The 22,218-nt window shown below is 35.5% G+C and overlaps 1 protein-coding gene across 1 annotated transcript in view; it reads right to left on the reverse strand.

Moving 5' to 3' along the window:
- The window catches only part of LOC141300780 (melanoma receptor tyrosine-protein kinase-like), a 40,258-nt gene that overhangs the window by 10,800 nt on the left and 7,240 nt on the right, over positions 1-22,218 (reverse strand). The window contains exons 2-15 of the mRNA XM_073831075.1: positions 12,520-12,671; positions 11,761-11,968; positions 11,468-11,593; positions 9,878-9,946; positions 9,672-9,790; positions 8,943-9,084; positions 8,233-8,349; positions 7,998-8,124; positions 7,796-7,906; positions 7,269-7,379; positions 6,939-7,141; positions 6,677-6,809; positions 5,723-5,813; positions 5,243-5,400 (exon numbers count right to left, since the gene is read on the reverse strand). Of these exons, the coding sequence (XP_073687176.1) occupies positions 5,243-5,400; positions 5,723-5,813; positions 6,677-6,809; positions 6,939-7,141; positions 7,269-7,379; positions 7,796-7,906; positions 7,998-8,124; positions 8,233-8,349; positions 8,943-9,084; positions 9,672-9,790; positions 9,878-9,946; positions 11,468-11,593; positions 11,761-11,968; positions 12,520-12,671 (1,867 nt within the window). The remainder of the gene's footprint in view (positions 1-5,242; positions 5,401-5,722; positions 5,814-6,676; positions 6,810-6,938; positions 7,142-7,268; positions 7,380-7,795; positions 7,907-7,997; positions 8,125-8,232; positions 8,350-8,942; positions 9,085-9,671; positions 9,791-9,877; positions 9,947-11,467; positions 11,594-11,760; positions 11,969-12,519; positions 12,672-22,218) is intronic.

The raw sequence follows: 22,218 nt of genomic DNA on the forward strand, positions 1-22,218 counted from the left end.
AAGGAGGACCCTCAACGCTTATTCGAATCAGATCTTCAACAGTGTTGGGGTGTAATGAGGATCTAATGTCAGACTTTATGCGCTTTTGGACAGAGAACCCCCTCTCACACTGCGCTGATGACACAGGAAGGACTAACATGATCCTTACTAGATGAAGGATGTTCTAAAATAAAAATAATACAAATTTTATTGTAAGGATAGAAGTAATTAGTCTAAAATACAATGATCATCTAACTACTGTGACATTAATTCACTTAGATTACCTGTAAATCAGAGCAATAGGGTTCCTTGGTCAGAAGGACTTCCCATAACCCGTGGTAACTCTTGTCTTTGAAGGACATGAACACTAGGGTTTTCAAGGTCTGGAACTTCTCCACAGCAAGGGCACGGTCACAGCCGTTCTTTAATGAAATACAAACCAACTGTAACTGGTTGGTTTTTTAATATTAAAGCTTTTAACACAAACAATCGGAAGTCTGTATTTTAAATATTAACAATGAATTACCTTTCCAGTACATATTGAAAATGGTCCAACAGGAAGGTGACCTCCTCTATACCATAATCAACCAACTTCTCTGCGGTCTCCGGCCAAACATCATGGTTGAATACTTGAAAACATTTGACTGCTTTGGTTGCTGCAGTGTCTGTTCCATGTTCCTCCTGACCTAAAAAAGCCATAAAAAGATGTTTCTATTATAATATTTTTAAATAATCAGTTTTATGATGAATAATTGAATTATTTTGGTTTTTAAAAGTATGTAATTTACATATTATGTTTGCCATCCTAATTAATAACATACTAAGTAAGCTGCTGAATCGAAGACGGAGCTGTTTAACTATTGCAGCAACAGTGGTCTCTATCTGCTTCTGAAGTCTGGGAGCAGTTTGACTGATTGGTCCATCCTTAGCCATATTCCCTGCCTCTCCTTTCCTCAAAGGAACTCCCTTGACAAATTAGAATGAAGAGTATAAATTGCAAATTAATGAAATCATTCTAAATGCTGTTAGATTTCATATATAATTTCACTACACTACGCTACAAACATTAGAGTTCATGCTACATCCTGTCTGCACAAGACACCTACATTCATGGCACAAATTAAAATGATCAGTAACTTTCCTGTATGACCATCAACTGAATGTTTAATTGAACCCGAAACATAAATTGAGACTGCATTTCCTGCTCCTGCTCTTGCTCCCTAGCATCTCTCTGCCTTTTCATGGCTGCATGGAAGGAAGCCAGCTTGCCACTTGAACATGGCCTCACAGCCATTGCCTCAATGTTGAGGATAAGTTTCCTCAAGCTGCTGGCTGCCTGTTAATGTGATTCCATCTAGACATAACTTTGTTCTACTTATAACATAGTAAGGAACTGAAATCTCAAATAATGGTGTAATTGATTATTTCATCACAAGGTAAAGCTTACCTGGGGAAGGATCACATCATTTCTTTGATTTCTTTGAAGTAACAAGCTGTATTTACTGATGGCAGAATAAAAATCTGCCAAGAAATGGCAGAAAGCCAGAAATGAGCCATCCTCCATGGTCTCTTTGATCTACAAAGAAGAACAATAAAATTATACCTTCCCTTTCCTCACTTTACAGGAGCAATATCCATACATGTAAGACATAGCACTATGCAGGTAATTATTTATACAGGTTTGACAGAGCAGGTAAAGTTCCACACAGTTTCAAAGGCCATGAACATTTCCACCCATACTTTACAATGACATGCTTTGCTCTGCCAGCTACATCAGCATTTGTTGATGATGCAGCTAGGTGGTCCATATGAGCATATACACCTGTGTACTGCCCAGAATCTTCCAAGGTCCCCTCCTTCTTCTCTTGCTTCAGGAGCACATCCAATGCCCTGGATACATGTGGCAACCATCTTGTCCCCTTGACACCACTTGGATTGTTCACTGATACACCCAGTTCGACTCCAAGGCATTTTAACTCCCTTCAGGATTTAGAGCTGAAGTGATAGGTTTTCCAAATTAAGTGGAGCAGGTTGTACACATTGCCTACCCAAGGTGAATCCTTCTGAGCAGAGAGTAGGGCAAGCTCCAATCTAAAATAATGTACAAATAGAGTACAAATCTGACAATTTAGTTTTCTATCAAGACAGAGAGCCTTAGCGTTTTGTTAATCTGTGAATTAATAACCATTATCAGCTCACCTATGAGGCATGCAGTGAAATGGGATGATGTGCTTTCCTGCCTCCTCTTGGAGTTTCACTGAAACACCTCCCTTCTTCCCAAGATTCACAGCTGCTCCATCAGCTCCCATAGCCACTGTCTTCTGCATCCAGCTGTGGCATGACTCCCCGAGACCAGCAAATGCTGACTTGGTTGCTGCATAAATTCCTTAATTATTTCCCAATAGTTACATGTTTAAACAGGTCTAACAACATTAACACTTTAACAATTCAATTTAACAAACAAATCCAATTAAAATAGAAAAAAACAACAACAAACACATTCAGTAAGACACTAAATAACTTAATACAGGTGAAATAATATAGTAGACTAATACACTGCCATACATACAGTGAGGTCAATAAGTATTTGATCACCCTGTGATTTTGCAAGTTCTCTTAGAAATCATGGAGGGGTCTATAATTATAGTGGCATGTTGGCATGTTCTAATATTGTATGATTTTTTAACAATTTATTTGTGAATTACTGTGTCAAATAAGTATTTGATCACTTGAGTCAAAAAAATTTAATATTTGGTACAGAAGCCTTTGTTAACAATTACAGAGGTTAAACGGTTCCTGTAGTTCTTCACCAGGTTTGCACTCACTGCAGGAGGCATTTTGGCCCTCCTGCAGATACAGATCTTCTCTAGATCTGTCAGGTTTCGGGGCTGTCACTGAGCAACACGGAGTTTCAGCTCCCTCCAAAGATTTTCTATTGGATTTAGGTCTGGAGACTGGCTAGGCCACTCCAGAACCTTGATATGCTTCTTACGGAGCCACTCCTTGGTTTTCCTGGCAGTGTGCTTTGAGTCATTGTCATGTTGGAAGACCCAGCCACGACCCATCTTTAATGCTCTGACTGAGGGAAGGAGGATTTTGCCCAATATGTCACAATACATGGCCCCGTTCATCCTCTCCTTAATACAGTGCAGTCGTCCTGTCCCCTGTGCTGAAAAACACCCCCAGAGCATGATGATTCCAGCCCATGCTTCACTGTAGGTATGGTATTATTGGGATGAAACTCAATATTCTTCTTCCTCCAAACACGGCGAATGGAGTTAAGACCAAAAAGTTCCATCTTGGTCTCATCTGACCACAGGACCATCATCCCAATAATGATCTCATCTGACCATCATCCAGATGGTCCCTGGCAAACTTCAGACGGGCCTGGACATGGGCTGTCTTAAGCAGGGGAACTTACAACATTTTAAACCATGACGTCTTGTTGTATTACTGATAGTAGCCTTGGAAACAATGGTTCCAGCTCTCTTCACGGCATTGACCAGCTCCTCCCGTGTAGTTCTGGGCTGATTCTTCACCATTCTTAGTATCACTGATACCCCACGAGGACAGATCTTCCGTGGGGCCTCAGTCCGAGGGACATTGACAGTCATCATTAGCCTCTTCCATTTTCTGACAATTGTTCCAACAGTTGTTCTTTTTTCACCAAGCTGCTTGGCAATTGCCCCGTAGCCCTTTCCAGCTTTGTGAAGGTCTACAATTTTGTCTCTTGTCTTTTGACAACTCTTTGGTTTTGCCCATGTTGCTACTTAGACTTTGGCTGATTGTGGGGTGCACAGGTGTCTTTATGACATCTAAGGACCTCAAACAAGTGCTACTAATTTAGAATCATGAGCAGAGTGTAGCTGGACTATTTAAAAGCAAAATAACAGGTCTTTGATGGTCAGAAATCTGGCTGATAAGCGAGTGATCAAATACTTGTTTGACACAGTAATTCACAAATAAATAGTTAAAAAAATCATACAATGTAATTTCCAGATTTTTTTTTTTAGATTCTGTCTCACACAGTGGAAATGCACCTATGCTGAAAATTGTAGACCCCCATGATTTCTAAGTAAGAGAACTTGCAAAATCACAGGGTGATCAAATACTTATTGACCTCACTGTATGTATGTATGTGTGTATATATATATATATATATATATATATATATATATATACACAATAACTTACAATACTAAATAGGCTATAATGTGTTAATTAGAATAGAGAAGAAAAAAACAACAACTCACCATCAGCATTAGCATGTTCCACCTCAACATGCCCGACGAGGATGTTTGTGGGATGTCCTTCAAGCAGGATGCGGACATACACAATAACGCACTCCTTGACAGACAGGTCAGTGTCTCCATCGATCATGAATGATGTACTGGGCTGACGATACTTTAACTGCAGTGTTCTCACGGATGGTATCTGCTATTACGCTGATGATATTGGCACATGACTTGTCATTTGCATATGTCATGTTCATTGCAATACCGTTCTTTTTCATGAGCTGCAACATGGGTTTAAATTTAGTAAAGGCTTCTTTGGCGATGGTGTTTGCGGTGTTAAATTTTACATTCTGCCAATTGCATGGAACGGCTGGCAGCATCCTGGCGATTAAAAGCCTTAACGATCGAACCTGATGATACCGAACATTTTGCAACACACTTGTCCCTGCATTTCTTGTGTTTGGCACTCTCACCGTGTTTGACCAAGCTCTCACGCTTAAAATGTGTAGATTCAGTGGCGAATCTACAGATTTTACAGTGAATGCAATGCATAGAGCCATTTTCATTGCGGAGCCACTCGAAGTCTTTCAACCACTCTCTCCGAAAACTGTACGCCTTCTTTTCGGCTGGTGGATCAACATTCACCACATGATCACTATCATCAGCGCTATTATGATGAAAGTGTTCTTTCATTTTCCCTCTTCTTCACCCCTTTACATTTACATTTGCCCACGGTAGTTAGCTCTGTCACCTGACTGAGTGATTGACAGCTAATATTAACCTATCTAAAATCTGCATTCAGCACACAGAAGGCACATATACTGTTAACGTTTTATTCAGAAATGAAAACGGGTCGCACTACAACAATTATATGCAGGCGCACAAATGCTCCCAAATATATTTTGAAGTCGCATAGGTAATATTTCGCGAGCATATGCGACCAAAATTGTCGCAATTTCGAGCCCTGCTATTATAGTGTTATTATTTCCCTAATAAGTGTCACCCAAGAAGGTTTAACTTGTTCTTACCCTTGTGTGCAGTTAGCATGGCATGGCTGACACTGTCTATTTTTGTCTGGGTACGTGTAGACAAGTCTGTTATTAAGGCCTTGCACACCTTGGGCACACTGTGCCACACAGTGCATCCCATCTTTGAAGTGAGCACACTCAGTACACTGGTCAGCTCCCTAGAAGGAGAAATATAGAGCAAACAACATTGACACTGGGACCACTTACACATCTTACTAGTATTACTGTAAATATGAGTGATGGTTGTCTGAGTGTTGCTCAAAATAGACTGCCAGACTGAAACCACATATCTAATGCATTAGAAAAGTAATAGCACACTTTTCTTTAACAAGTTTTAGGTGTCATTGATGATTTACACCATTGTGTGCAATACTTTAGGTTTCGGGGTTTGTTCAGATACCTAATTTGAGCAAATGTGAGGAAGCATCACTAATAATGTGGTTTATTTGGGATCTAAAACGATGACATGGTGCGACATACCGGCCCATGGCAGCTTGGCGTCCCGTTCAGGGTCTTGCACTCAGGGTCACATTCCAAACACATGTTTTCTGATGCATATTCGCGAGGGTCTCTGTAGAAATGTATAGAGTACAACAGTCAAAAGGAGTAAAACTTTGGAAGCCCATTCCTGCCAGTGAATATAAAAATATAGAAAGGTAATTGTAATTATTTTATCTCTTTTTTTCTCGCAATTGCAAGTTTGCATATCGCAATTTTGACTTTTTTTCTCAGAATTGGGTGATGTAAACTCAAAATTGCATCTTTTTTTTTTTTTTTTTTTTTAAGGTCGCTATGGGAAAAAAGAATGTAAAAATACCAACACCTCTAAAAAAAAATGGGCAGCACTAATGCACTTTATAAACAGAAGAAGTCACATGTAAACCCATGCATCTGATAATATGTGACCCTAGACCGCAAAAAAACGGTCTTAAGTTGCACAGGTATATTTGTAGCAATAATAGCCAAAAATGCTTTGTATGGGTTACAATGATTTATTTTTCTTTTATGCCAAAAATTATTAGGATATTACGTAAAGATCATGTTCCATGAAAATATTTTGTAAATTTCCTACTTTAAATATATCAAAACTTAATTTTTGATTAGTAATATGCACAGCTACGAACTTAATGTGGACAACTTTAAAGGCGATTTTCGTAGTTTTTTTTTTTTTTTTTTTGCACCCTCAGATTCTAGATTTTCAAATAGTTGTATTTCAGCCAAATATTGTCCTATCTTAACTGAAAAGCTTATTCATGATGTATAAATCTCAATTTCAAAAAAATGTACCCTTATGAATGGAGCATATTAAATGCATTAATTTAGCCATTAATAGACTTTTTGTTTTATTTTTAATTTTTTGATCAGTTGTCAATATTGAACTTGAAAATGATCAGCAAATAAGCTTCTTCAGTGGACTCTCTGTTGGACACTCACCCATCCAGCAGGTTGCAGTGACTGACACAGCGCCCCTTACGTTTGACATTCTGGCAGGAGACGCACATGGACGGCCCTGGACCCCAGCAGCCTTCCCCTCCACACATACTATCACAGGTACTGTTCTGCAGCTCTAAAGAGCACACAAGAGAGCTTTTGTTTCATTATACGAACTCTGTGACCTCACATGACCAAAACCGCTTGCCAACAAATAAGTTGCGTAATACTAAAAACAAAAAAATATTTGAATCTATTCCCATACCACAGTTGTGCATTGCTGCATTGTTTCCAGTTCGTATGCGCTGTTTCTCAGACCTGAACAGCTTCGGCCAGTAGCTGCCTTCAGTATAACAGAGACGGGGATTGTTCTTGATCACCACATCACCATCACTGATCTCCTTCAGCGAATGCAGGCCGAGATGATCCAGGTGCGGTATGTTCAAGGCAGCAAAACTGACGGTGCCACTGCGTTTGTGAGAAAGGTAATGACAGAAACACTATTTAAAAGGTGAAAAGTATATTTTTCCATTATAAAAACAGGTTTAATATGCAGAGAAACTAGTTGTTTGTAAGCTGACATGACAAAACTCACTGTTGTTTAGTTCTTCCTCTAATGATCTCCAGATTCTCAAAGGGACTGAGGGAATTAAGATGTTCAGGCCAGTCCTGGATTAACAGAAACCCTGAGAAAAATAAAGTGGCACTGCTAAATAAGGCTTCATGCCAAGATGGAATTAAAAATAAATAAATAAATATATATATATATATATATATATATACATAAAATAATAGACATTTATACAAAAATTATATATTAAATGTATAGAATTTTAATTAAAATATGTGACCCTGGACCACAAAACCGGTTATAAGGGTCAGTTTTTTAAAATTGAGATTAATACATCAATTGAAAGCTGGATAAATGATCTTTCCATTATTCCAGGACAATATTTGGCTGAGATAAAACTAGCTAATCTGGAATCTGAGGGTGAAAAATTTGGGCATAAAAAAAAAGATAATTTTGACCCATACAATGTATTTTTGGCTATTGCTAAAAATATACCTGTGTTACTTAAAACTTGTTTTGTGGTCCAGAGCCAAAAAAATAAATATAAATGCAAAGATATATACATGCAAACACATATATATTGTTCACCTGAAATTTCCTTCACTGTTTTGAAATAGTCGAGTTTTGTAGGATCCATGCTTGGAGTACTTGTAAAAACATCCCTAAAAAGAATATTTATAGCATTATATTAAGTGTATAGCATGAAAACAAGGTCAACTAATTTAGTCTGAAAGTACTCCCATAAAATCTCACCCTTGAAAAGTCATCTGCATTATTGTAATGTGCCCATTTATTTTAGTGCAGTTGATAAATGAATCAATGTTGGTCGCGTTGACTGCAATGGTGTTAACAAGCGCCCCCGTCCCAAGACCATTACAGACTAAAATAAAACACACATTCAAATTATTGAACATTTATTAAATATCCACATCATGCAAAATGCATTAAACATGTCCAAACAACTCTCTTAATTAATGACATTGCTGACCTTTCGGGCACAAGCCGTCGCATTGTTTGCACTTCCTTATTCCGTTCTCCTCCACTTCATGCATGTTACTGCTGCAGGTTCGAACGCAGGCGCCGTGATCGGTCACCACAAAGTTATCTGCAGCAGATAGATGCGTTTTCAGTTATGTTTCAATTAAGCATAGATGCTGTTTCTTCTTAAATAAAAAGGCACACATGAAACATTATATATAGCCCAGATAATTGGATCTTAAGAGCATTTGACTGCAGACTTTGGTATCTTCACATCTGAAGCCATTTGAGACATTGTTGACATCTCTTCTGAAACTCTAGAAAAGACGTGTGAGATTACTGAATCTTTTGCTCTACATATTTTATATGTATAAATAGCAACACTATTTATTTTAGATCTAATGCAAGTGTTTACCTAAAATAAACATTGACACCTCAGAGAACAGAAGCCCTTTTGTTTACACAGCACGAAACCACTGGGTGTGTCTTTGCTTGTATATTTGCAATCATAACTGGCTCAAGACCAGTGTCATTTTTTGCCTCTGGATAATGTTGGTGGCTGTTATACACAATATCAATGAGCCAGTATGCTTTAATGACTTCTCGGGCTCTTACTTTTACAAAGTAAAGTTTTTTTTTTAATGAAAAGAGTGATCTGCTCTTGTCAGAGTTGTCTTAGTTTGGGTTTAGTCATCTCAAACATATGAAAAGCAAACTCACAAGGGCACTTCTTCACACAGGTGGCTCCAAAGTTATACTTCCCGTTAGGATTGGGAACAAGTTGGTGAGTGTTGGGATCGTACAGCATGAGACGTGGACAGGCATCCTTGCACGTCCCATCGTCCTGGAAGTCTCTGCAGGCCTGGAGACAAAAAGGTCCTACAGTCATCACACAACATTTGTGACCCTGGACCACAAAACCAGTCTTAAGTAGCACGGGTATATTTGTAGCAATAGCCAAAAATACATTGTATGGGTGAAGTTTCTTGTATGACAAAAAATCATTAGGATATTAGGTAGAGATCATGTTCAGTGAAGATATTTTGTAAATTTCCTACCATAAATATATCAAAACTTAATTTTTGATTAGCAATATGCATTGTCAAGAACTTCATTTATAAGTGTTTAGATTTTTTTGCACCCACAGATTCCAGATTTTCAAATAGTTGTATGTCGGCCAAATATTGTCCTATCCTAACAAACCATGCATCAATGGAAAGCTTATTTATTTCTGAAAATTGACCCTTATGACTGGTTTTGTGGTCCAGGGTCACATTTGTTCCCTACTGAACATTAGGTATCAAAACAAATGATAAAACACAGTCAGTAGATATAAAGCACCCACACTTTATGCTTTATTTAAAGTGTTAGATCTTTATCTTTTATGTTAGCATGACTTGTGTGTTTTACTAATTTTTTTTCATGACTTTTGAAAAGCGGTCCACTCACCAGACAGTCTGTTGGTCGGGGTCCGGTGCAGCCTGCTGCGCAATGTCCACTGCAGCAGTCGATGGGTTTGGGACCCTTACATCTCCATGAGCACTGCTCAGCACAATTCAACCGAGTCACTGATAGTGAAGATGAAAGTATGTTTGTTAGGACGTAGTTCACTCATAAATATTCCTTTGGAGAATTAAATATAACATTTAATTTACAGGTCTGGCAGTTCTCTGGTCCTGGAGCCCAACACGATCCATTATAGCACCCTGAGTCACATTTTCTGCCTGAGGTATGAAAGAAATGGGGGGGGGGGGAGTATTTTATTTTATTAATACGTAATTTCACATAAAAAAGTCAAAGTACACACACATTCAAATAATCTTGACCAGGTGCAAGATCAAAAATTACTTAAAAAAAAAATTCTAAAGAAAGGGAGAACAGCAATGAATGAGAACCTTTTTTGTATTATTAATACGTAATTTAAAATACATTTATATTTTCGTTTGACTAATATAGTAATATAGTAATATTTTCTCACAATTGACTTCTGCAATTCTGACTTTCTTGCAATTCTGAATTTTTCTCCTCACAATTGTAAGTTTATATCTCACAATTCTGACTTCCTTCTTGCAATTCTGAATTTTTTTCCTCACAATTGTAAGTTTATATCTCACAATTCTGACTTCCTTCTTGCAATTCTGAATTTTTCTCCTCACAATTGTAAGTTTATATCTCACAATTCTGACTTTCTTGCAATTCTGAATTTTTTTCCTCACAATTGTAAGTTTATATCTCACAACTCTGACTTCCTTCTTGCAATTCTGAATTTTTTTTCTCACAATTGTAAGTTTATATCTCACAATTCTGACTTCCTTCTTGCAATTCTGAATTTTTTTTCTCACAATTGTAAGTTTATATCTCACAATTCTGACTTCCTTCTTGCAATTCTGAATTTTTTTTCTCACAATTGTAAGTTTATATCTCACAATTCTGACTTCCTTCTTGCAATTCTGAATTTTTTTTCTCACAATTGTAAGTTTATATCTCACAATTCTGACTTTCTTGCAATTCTGAATTTTTTCCCTCACAATTGTAAGTTTATATCTCACAACTCTGACTTCCTTCTTGCAATTCTGAATTTTTTTTCTCACAATTGTAAGTTTATATCTCACAATTCTGACTTCCTTCTTGCAATTCTGAATTTTTTTTCTCACAATTGTAAGTTTATATCTCACAATTCTGACTTCCTTCTTGCAATTCTGAAATTTTTTTTCTCCAATTGTAAGTTTATATCTCACAATTCTGACTTCCTTCTTGCAATTCAGAATTTTTTTTCTCACATTTGTAAGTTTATATCTCACAATTCTGACTTCCTTCTTGCAATTCAGAATTTTTTTTCTCACATTTGTAAGTTTATATCTCACAATTCTAAGGAAAAAACGTCAGAGTTGCGGAATGTAATCTCGCAAAGTCATAAATGTGTCAAAAAATGACATTTTTTATTCAATGGCAGAAATGGGCCATAAAAAAAAAACAGAATTATTGTGAAAAATTATTCATTAAAAATGCATTTTCAGCATCATTACTGTAGTATTTAGTGCCACATGATACTTCAGAAATCATTCTAATATGATGATTTGCTGCTGAAGAAACATTTCTTATTAGTGTTGAAATCAGTTGTGCTGCTAAATATTTTTTATGGAAACCATGATACCTGTTTTAGGATTCTTGTATAAAATTATTAATTTCTTTCAAAAACAGTAGTGTATATTGCATGATTAATATTTGTAAAACTAAACACTTACACTGAGGGTCAATCTCTCCCTTCACATACACATCACTGTCATCCTGCACAATGTCCAACCACTGTATAGTCTCCACATTGCAAAGCAAATGATTGTGGGTTATTTTAACCCCACCTTTGAGAATTTCTGCCAGATAAAGAAGGAAAAATCATTCTCTGTAACTATAAATAATAGAAGTGAATTTATATACATATTGCATACTGTATTCAATAGATCGCAGTGCATGCTTCTAATTTGTACTGTAGGTCACTGTATAAAGGCTTCGGCTAAATAAATAAATATAAATGTGTTACCTGTGAGGCTTCTCAATTGCAGCTCTCGGAGGCCACTGATGATGCTGTTATTTTCTGAAGACTCGTTCCTGTGGAAGTTTGCCACCACAGCAAGGCCGTACTTGCCTTCGAAGAGAGCATGTCCTCGAATGAGGCGTAGGTTTTCCAGGGGTATCACATCCACGTAGTTTATTCCTATTAGCACATAGCCACCCACTTCTTCAATGCTCTATGACAGAAAAAATATTTTAGATCTTGTTTAACATAAATCAACCAATTAGTTACATATTTGAGCAATTAGTAGTGTATAACTAATGTGACCCTGGACCACAAAACCTGTCTTAAGTAGCACAGGTATATTTGTAGCAATAGCCAAAAATACATCATATGGGTCAAAATGATCGATTTTTCTTTTAAGCCAAAAATCATTCGGGTATTATGTAAAGATCATGTTCCATGAAGTTATTTTGTACATTTCCTACTGTAAATATATCAAAACTTAATTTTTGATTGGTAATATATGCATTGCTAGGAAGTTCATCTGAACAACTTTAAATACGATTTTCTCAATATTTTGATTTTTTTTTGCACTCTCAGATTTTCAAATAGTTGTATCTCAGCCAAATATTGTCATATTCTACCAAACCATACATCAATGGAGGGCTTTTTTTATTCAGCATTTATAAATGTCAGTTTCAGAAAATTGACCCTTATGACTGGTTTTGTGGTCCAGGGTCACAACTGCTATTTTATTTTACAGGTGTGTGTTATGGCACTCACTCTGAGAAAGGAAAGGTCGTGGTACTCCTGAACGTTGGTTATCTCCAGGTTCTCCAGCACAACTGTGCAGTTACTGTACATCCGCACCATGGCTCTGTAGTGATCGTCTGGCTGTGCCAGCAGAGTCAGCTTATTATTGGTTCCCTGACATACTGGAGAATAAAGGAGAGGTGAAATCAATCCTCAGGTGAAGGTGATATTATGACAGAACATTCACAAAATAAGCATACCCCAAAAGTCTAGAAATCGTTAAGATTTTAAAATGTTTCTATAAGAAGCTTCTTCTGCTCACTAAGGCTGTATTTATTTATAGCCTAATAATATCACAGTTTGTACTGTATTTTTCAGTAAATGCAGCCTTAGTGAGCATAAAAGTGGTGCTTTCATGGTACTCTTGTAATTGTGTTTTAAAGACTAAAACGGAAGAAAAGAAATTGTTGAATAAAGTAATTATTTTAGTTTTCTTAATGCACAAAAACTATTCTCATAGCTTCACAAAATTACGGTTGAACCACTAATGTCACATGGACTATTGTAACGATGTTCTTACTACCTTTCTAGGTCCTAAACATGGTAGTTGCGTTGCTGTCTATGCAGGGTCGGATTTCATCAAAAATATCTTAATTTGTGTTCTGAAGATTTCTTACGGGTTTGGAACGACATGAGGGTGAGTAATTAATAACATAATTTTAAATTTTGGGGGTAAATGATTCCTTTAATTATTTTGACCAGTAGTGTGAATGACTTTTGTTTTTGTAATCCTTGAGATTATATTTTCATCTCAAGCTAAGCTAAGTTAATTATAGTCTTGGTTATTGAATGCTATTGTCTGTAGGCATGTATCAGTTTTGTGACTAAATCATTTCTAATAGGGTGTTATATTTCATAGGAAATATAGAAAATTCACACTCCACTAAAATAATAAGGGTTGCTTTGTTTTTCTTTTTTTCTCATTTGTGCCATGTTTTGAATAAGCTGAATTCAAACCTTGAATAAATTTCATTCAAGCATGTCCAAACATTGGATTGTATGTAGCATACCAGTCTCTTTGGGTGAGATCAGCCAATATTATTATTAGATTTTTTAATTTAACTGTAACAGTATCTGACACACATCCACTAACATTTTATTTAATTTTAATTATTTAATAGTTCACACTTATTTACCGTTTTCACATTTAGATTACATTTACAGTTATCTAACACTCACTTAAATCTATAAAGCATGGAAATAATTTAACTCTGTTAAATGTAATATTTTGTTTATCTCAAAATAAATATTTTTCATACTGTAAATTTTAATGTTTTTAATTTTAATTTTAATGCTAAATTTACTAGTTTTTAGTATTTAATTTTTTATTTATTTACACAAAATAGGATAGTTTTTAAGGGGGTAGTTTACCCAAAATACCCTCAAGGCATCCTAGGTGTATATGACTTTCTTCTTTCAGACGAGTCCAATCGGAGTTATACAAAAAATTGTTCTGGCTCTTTCCAGCTTTAAAATGGCAATGTGCGGGTGTTTTTCTCCATCAGTCCAAAACAAGTCCAATAAAGTGCATCCATCCATAATAAGAAGTGCCTCACACGGCTCCAGGGGATAAATAAAGGCCTCCTGTATTGAATTGATGCGTTTTTGTAAGAAAAATATTTGCTTCCTTTGCTTCTGTAAACAAACAATGGTTTGCGAGACTTACCGGCGCATGCTCGATTATTACGTTTTGAATATGGATATTTTTCTAACAAAAACGCATAGATTTGCTACAGGAGGCCTTTTATTCACTCCCCCAAAGCCATGTAAGGCACTTTTTTATTATTTATTATTGCCATTTTATAGCTTGAAAGAGCCAGGACATTTTTTAAAATAACTCCGGATTCCTCTGAAAGAACGAAGTCATATACACCTAGGTTGGCTTGAGGGTGAGTAAATAATGGGCTGATTTTTATTTTTGGGTGAACAAACCCTTTAATATCATCCATTTATCAGTTATTGGCCATAACGTGAAAATGTTTGACAATATATGACTGTAAAAATGAAAATGAGTTAAAAAGTGTCAGTTAATGTGGAAATACAGTATTTGTAGAAGCATTTTGAGTGATCTGTGGCATATTACCTACTTACCCAAATTACTACTTGCCTACTTGCAACACCATAAACTGAGCTAACTGTAATATCAAACTATTCCATGTGTCAATTTTTTTTTCTTTTGTGTTCGACAGAAAAAATGTCACACAAGTTGACAGATGTTTCATTTTTGGGTGGATTATCCCTTTAAGACACAGCTTACAGCAGCTCCTCATGCTGACACAAACTCCAGCATTCTCCATTCTGTCACAACTCACAGTAACATGTCATGAGCTCATCTCATGCACTGAACGGATCATATTTCAGCCATCACTTCTCAAACTATTTCCACAGAGTTCTACCTCCTGAACATTGAGATTCTTTATACTGTGCTCATATTACCCTGCTGAATATTTCACATTGTAAGATTTTCTATTCATGAAAACATGGTGCTTTCCAAAACTCATTGTCAATGTAAAAGCTACATTGGAAAACAAATGCTTGTTTCATCTCTGCTGTCTCTCTCCTGCCATGCAGGTGTTGAATTCCAGCAGTCATCGTTATGTGTCTCATCTCCAGCGGAAGAGCCAATTCTAGGGGCGGGAACGCCGTGATCAAGAATGTGGTTCACCGAGGGTGAGACTCAAATATTGCACACTAGTGTTGCTCAACTTGAGAACTGGTTTAATTCTTGTCTGCCACATGCAAAACGTGGATTGTGTTTCCACGCAGTTCTAGTAGCAACTCATCGATTTCCCCTAAGGGATCGATAAAGTCTCTAAAGTGAAGTTATAGAATGGAGATCCTGAGATGTTTGTGGATTTTTTGGGATACTGTTCCTAGTGTGCTTTCTACTTAGACAGCACCTAAGGTCATCTGTGGCACAGAGTAATTAATAACATAATTATGTCATGTTCTAATAACGCTGTCACGTCATGACTCATGACACAATTACGCATTTCCGTTCACTTCTTCATTGTTTCCCTAATTACAAGTTGGAATTTAAATCTCTGACTTGGTTGTTGTGAGGTTATGTAAAAAACGTTAATGGCAGCAGCCTGTACACATATTTTTAGTTTGATGTCATTTTATTATAGTCAGTGTTACCTAGTGCATGTTTTTTGTTTGTAAACATTTTGCAAGAGCATATCGATGCCAATAAATGAACTGATGTGGTAATTCCGCAGACAGAATTGCAGAATCCAGTCATAAAAATGTAATTTACAATATAACACATAATGTCATGGAAATTGCCAAATTTTGGATTAACCCCTTAAAATACTATTTAAATATGAATCCTGCATATTCTGCGTGTTTCTGTGTGAATGAATGGCATAGACAAGCGGTTTCGTTTACTACACACATACTGGATGTGTGGTGTTTTCAGCCTCTGCCGCCTCAATATATGAGTACATGAACTTACGAACAATCTTTAGAGAGTCTTTTTATACATTTGACCATGTCTCTTAAGAAACACTCATATCATATACATATTCAAACAAACTGAAAGCTCTTTACAGCAACCCGTCAAAATGAAAGTTTGGTTTAACTTGAAGAAATTGTGACAGAAATTTATTGTAATGATACTACTACTACTACTACTACTACTAAGAAAATTATTAAAACATTATTTTCAAGGAATATTTACTAGAAAAAATATATATTTACCAGAAAAAAAAAAATTAAATGCACAACAATTTTTCTGAAAAAAAAAAAAAAAAAATTGGTAAAAATAAAACTAAATTTGAGGGGTAAAAAAAACATTTCAAAGGCCTTAAAATTTTAATAAACTGCTGTTAATTGTGCATGTTTTTATGATTTCAATTAATTATACATGTTTTTTTCAGTTTCAGTTTCAGTTTATTTATAAAGCACTATTCCAACAACAAGAAGTTGTACCAAAGTGCTGTACAAGCAATTCTAAAAAATAAAAAAAATAAAAAAATAAAACAACTCAATAAAACAACGCCACAATAAAATCCACATCATTTTTTGAATATATATATATATATTCATTATATCCATTAAAACAAAGTATAAAAAAAATTAAATGGAAAGAAACAGAATCCAGAAAAATGAAAATGGAAAAACAGAATTTGGACAAAAATAAAATGGAATTTGGGAAAAAAAAATAAACTGATTTCATAGGGCTCATATTGCCCAAAGCCATTTAAAGCCATTTTGTGGCCTTCAATGAAGTGTGTTGAGGCCCCCAAGTGGGTCCTGGCCCTCTGGATGAAAACTGCGGTAGTAGAGTATCAAGTAGTTAATTTAACAACATGCTAATGTGAAACTATTGGAATTAATAGGTAGTCGAGTCTCCCATGCATAAGAAATGCTATTTGTGAGTTGCTGCCAATAGTGAGTACGAATTTAGTCCCTTATGAGGCCTATTCAGAAGGGCTGCCTATGTAGACAGTAAACAGACAGTCAGTTTAGCTAGGTTTCTTATTAAAAAGTCAAATGTTCCACATTGTAACTTTGATTTAGGTTGAATATTTGACTATTATGTTAATTCTGTCTTAAATCTGAGTATGTTGAAAATTCGTCCGACCTCACAAAATATGGAAAACATTATAATGAAAGTGCAAAGATGTGTGTGTTTAATTCTTCATTGCATCATGACAGTGCACATGAAGGGAATTTCCATTTTTGCGAGAGTTACATTTTTGACATCTTTGGCATCATAGTTCTACCTGTGCAGCTGTTTTGTGAGACGTGAGATTGCAAGACCAACAAACACTGTCAGGACATGCAGCTCTTGCATAAATTACCTTTTAACTATAGTTACAGCATGAAAAATATTAACCGTAGATGTCAAAAACTGAAGAAATAATCAGGCATACTGGCTTGCTCTGATATCTCCAGGGCAGATTTCAACGAAAGATTAGGGTCAGGACGTAGATTTACATTTTAACCCTTAACGTTCATTTCTCAAGGCCCTAAAATGTGAGATCGTCTGCACGGATTGCAAAACGTGCAGCTGTTTTCTACGGGCGGATGTTCAGCAGCAGAGCCTGAGGCATGAGCCCGAACCATGGGATGTGACTGAACAGGTTGCTCCTTGAAAAATATTTATGGAGGAACATCTTAACTCACATCAGTCTTAACCATCAGGAACCGCGGAACAGCATTCTGACGATGTTGAACGCAAGTGTTTTATCTTTTGCAACTGATGCAAAGCATGCACAAGGGTTATCGAGACCTCATCAGTTCAAGGAAACACATGACTTGAGAAGCACAGTAATGCAAAGTAATAAATCAAACTGTCACCGCATTATTGACTGCACCGGCAGCATGTGACGAAAACAAAACCTCCAGATTAGCAGAACATAAAAATGCTATACGAATCTGCAATCCACATTATCCCATGGCCTTACATTACAGAGATAAAAATCATGGTAATCCTAGTACATTGAAAATAGTGGGTATTGAGCATGTCCCGAGGTCAATTAGGAGAGGAGATAGAATAAAAAGGTTACAACAGAGAGAGTCCTTTTGGATTTATACACTGAAAGCAACTCAATTCCCAGGTTTAAATGGTGAATTGGATTTTTCTCCTTTTTTGTAACTGATCTGAATGGCTTCTACGTTGTATATTATTATTATTATTATTTTTTATATTTTTTTTTTTTTTTTTTTTTTTTTACAATTCTATTGAAATTTATAGTCATATGTTATATATATATATATATATATATATATATATATATATATATATATTAATTTTTTTTTTTTTTTTTTTTCATTTGAATTGTTATAAACTCCTTTATTGGGTAGGATTATAATTGTGAAAAGTATGTCTCTGTGCTGTCTAGATACCTAATCAGGTGACCATGTCATGTGATTAATTGATTGTTTAAATGGACTCTGAGTGTGTTTGTAAACTTACACCCTGATGAAGGCAAGTTAGCCGCAACGCGTCGGTGCATGGTATCTGTTTTTAATTGTTAAGCCATGTGAATAAAGGCTTTTTATTCTTAAGAAGATTTTCGAGTGCCTTGGTCTGAGTAGTTTTTTCCAAAACAAAATAGTTTGGTGTCAGTTTAAATAGATACATTAATTCAGCAAGGATGCATGAAATTGATCACTTACAATGACAGAAAATGAAACATTGTATCATTTCAAATAAATGCTGTTCTTTAGAACTTTCAAAATCCCCAAAAATATAAACGTCTCACCATTTCCATCAATGTTTTCAACATTGGTGATAATGTTTCCTGAGCAGCAAAATCAGTATATTAGAATGATTTTCTGAAGGATCGTGTTAAAAATCTTTAGAAAATAGTTGTGTATGCTTTGTCAGAAACTTCCCTCAGGTGTGGCTTATCTTCTTAACTACAATGACGCAAAGTGTGGGAAAATCGAGGATCAGTTAATTAGGAGATATTCTGGGATCAACTTTTCAAGGCTGTAAATGCATATTTTTACAAGGACATGCAGTTAGTCCAATGCTTTCCCATCCTTGCTTTATCACCTACAGATTGCTTTGCTCTTTTTTTTTTTTTTGTTAATGCATAATTTTTTATACAGTTGAAGTCGAAAGTTTAGATATACCTTTTGTAGTGTGCAAAATGTTAATTATTTTACCAATATAAGAGGGATCATACAAAATGCATGTTGTTTTTTATTTAGTAATGACCTGATGTTTACATATAGTCCACAAGAAAAAAATAAGTTGAATTTTATAAAAATGAACCCGTTTAAATTCTTTGGCCATTGTACAACAGGCCTACAGGACAACAGATGAAAATTAGCCTTTGGCTAACTCTGGCATGTTACAGGTGTTCTGTTTTTAATATGCACTGTCCTGCTAAATAAATAAATAAACTAACAAATACTGTGTTGTTACCCTAATGATCCACAGCTGTATTTTTATCTATAGTGATAGTTGTTCATGAGTCCCTTGTTTTTTCTGAACCGTTGCCCGCTGTTCTTCAGAAAAGCCCTTCAGGTCTCACTAATTCTGTGGTTTTTCAGCATTTTTGTGTATTTGAACCTTTTCCAACAATGACTGTATAATTTTGAGATCCACCTTTTCACACTGAGGACAACTGAGGGACTCATATGCAACTATTACAGAAGGTTCAAATGCTCACTGATGCTTTAGAAGGAAAAACATTTTCACAATTTTTTTTGCCCAAATATCATATTTTTTTCATTTAGTACTGCCCTTCAGAAGCTACAGAAGAGAAGTTGTTACAGGTTTCCCAGAAGACAAAATAAGTTAAATTTACCCTGATCATCAAATTCAAAAAGATTTCACCCCCTGCTCTTAATGCAGAAGTTTTCCTTTTGAAGCATCAGTGAGTGTTTGAACCTTCTGTAATAGTTGCATATGAGTCCCTCAGTTGTCCTCAGTGTGAGAATATGGATCTCAAAATCATACAGTCATTGTTGGAAAGGGTTCAAATACACAAAAATGCTGAAGAACCAAAGAATTTGTGGGACGTAAAAGATTTTTCTGAAGAACAGCAGGCAGTTTAACTGTTCAGGACAAACAGGAGACTCATAAACAACTTTCACTTAAAAATTTTTTTTTTACTTTTTGCATTTAATAATTTACTCTAATTTCATGATGTATTGCAATTAGTTGCACAGTGTTACAATATATATCTCTAGTTATTTTGTTTAGAGTTTGGGCTGCAACCCAAATGCACTATAACCTTGTTTTTCAGCAGATGAATATATCTGGATGTCCTGCCGGTGACGAAGTTTGACTGTGACAACTGGATTGAGTCTGTTTGTATTGTAAGTTTGCACTGTTGCAAAAAGTATTGATCCACATGAGCAGAAAAAGTCAACAGCATTTGTCATGACGCATCCTGTTTCCATCTGAATGACTTTCCTGGAATACATCTAAAGGAAATCCTACTGTGTTTGTACATGCGCTACGCTTTTACCGGAAATATTTAAATGCGTTTTGCCTGAGTAACCAAATTTTCATCTTAAATGTTTGATTTATCTGCAGTGAGCAACAAAAGTCAATTCTGAACTTGTTAGAAAAACATATTTTCCAAAGGTGGAGAATATAGTGTTTCATACTTTACGATACAGGATCTAATGCAATGACATGCTACTTGTATTTAATATGCCTAAAAAAGTTTAAATGTTCTTTAAAAACGAAATAAGTAGTTATGGTAACACTTTACAATAAGGTTCATTAGTTAATATTAGTTAAGTACTTTAGTTAACATGAACTATTAATCTTAGTCAATGTTAATTTCAGCATTTACTAATGCATTATTAACATTAGTTACTGTAATGCACTGTGAAATAAACTGAGCAAACAATGCACAACTGATATTACCGAAGATTAATAAATCTTGCTATTTATTGTTCATTCATGTTAATTAATACATTAACTAATGTTAACAAATGACACCTTATTGTGAAGTTTTACCATAATTATCAACTTGGGAACAGCAATTTCACATGATTCAAATTTACATCTTCTGTTTCTCTTTAGCATGCAGCAGAGTGTCTAGACGTTCACTGTTGTCACCCTAAATGAGAGACATGTGGATAAAATAGTCTAACTGAATTGAGGCAAATACAATTTACAGCGTGAGACAGACGTCTTGCTCCATGGCTCTGTGCTCTTTTACAAACAACAGGGTCTGTCTAAATCAAATAACTAGCATATTGTCTATTTGTGACCTCTCCGTTAAAATTCAACCATTGTATGAATTCAGCTCTTTGTCTATGGTGCGATTTGCTGACTGCAGATTGCAGAAGTAAAAACATGGCATGATCGCTGCATTTGGTAAACAACATGAGACATGAATTTTAGTAAATTCATATATATTAAGATTTTTTTTTTTTTTCAATGGTTTTTTGATCGGTTACCAGACAGCTTTATTTTATTTTCTGCCTGGCAAAATGTGCTAATATGAACGCTTAGAAAATAACAGCACATATCTCCTGAAGTAGCCTCATGGTTTGAGGTATCTTCCCTGGCTGCTGTTTTCAAAATAAACACACTTATGTAAAGCCTCAAGCCTTTGGCCTTGGTTTTTCACGGTTCGTAAATCCTAAAATCCAACTGTTTTTGCAGTTTGACTTTGACTAATTGTCTCGTAAATAACACAAATTTTTCAAATAAGAATAAACAGGCATACACTAGCATTCAAAAGTTTAGGGTTTGTTTTTGAAAAAGGCCTCTTCTGCTATCCAGGGCTGAATTAATTTGATTATGAATACAGAAAATACAGTAATATTGTTTAAAATTTTTACAATCTTAAATAACCATTTTCTCTTTGAATATATTTTAAAATGTAATTTATTCCTGTGATGCAAAGCTGAATTTTCAGTCACATGATCCTTCAGAAATCATTCTAATATGCTAATTTGCTTCTTAAGAAACATTTCTCATATCAATTTTAAAAGTGTGAAATGTTTTTTAGGAACTCTGTCACCTCTAAAACTATCCCATTATCTATGGCTGGAGATAACCTCCAAGTTACCTGTATGTAAGACGCACATTATTGACTAAATACACTGGCATGTCACTGACTATAATTGATTTTGCTCGCTTGTTTTACACGAGAATCAATGAAACGTTTCATACCACTTAGCAGATCAATTCAATATGAGGCTTAGATGGATGACAAGAACTATTTTGACATTTTCAAC

This window comes from Garra rufa, chromosome 24 (genome assembly GCF_049309525.1).
Source record: "Garra rufa chromosome 24, GarRuf1.0, whole genome shotgun sequence".
Taxonomy (NCBI): domain Eukaryota; kingdom Metazoa; phylum Chordata; class Actinopteri; order Cypriniformes; family Cyprinidae; genus Garra; species Garra rufa.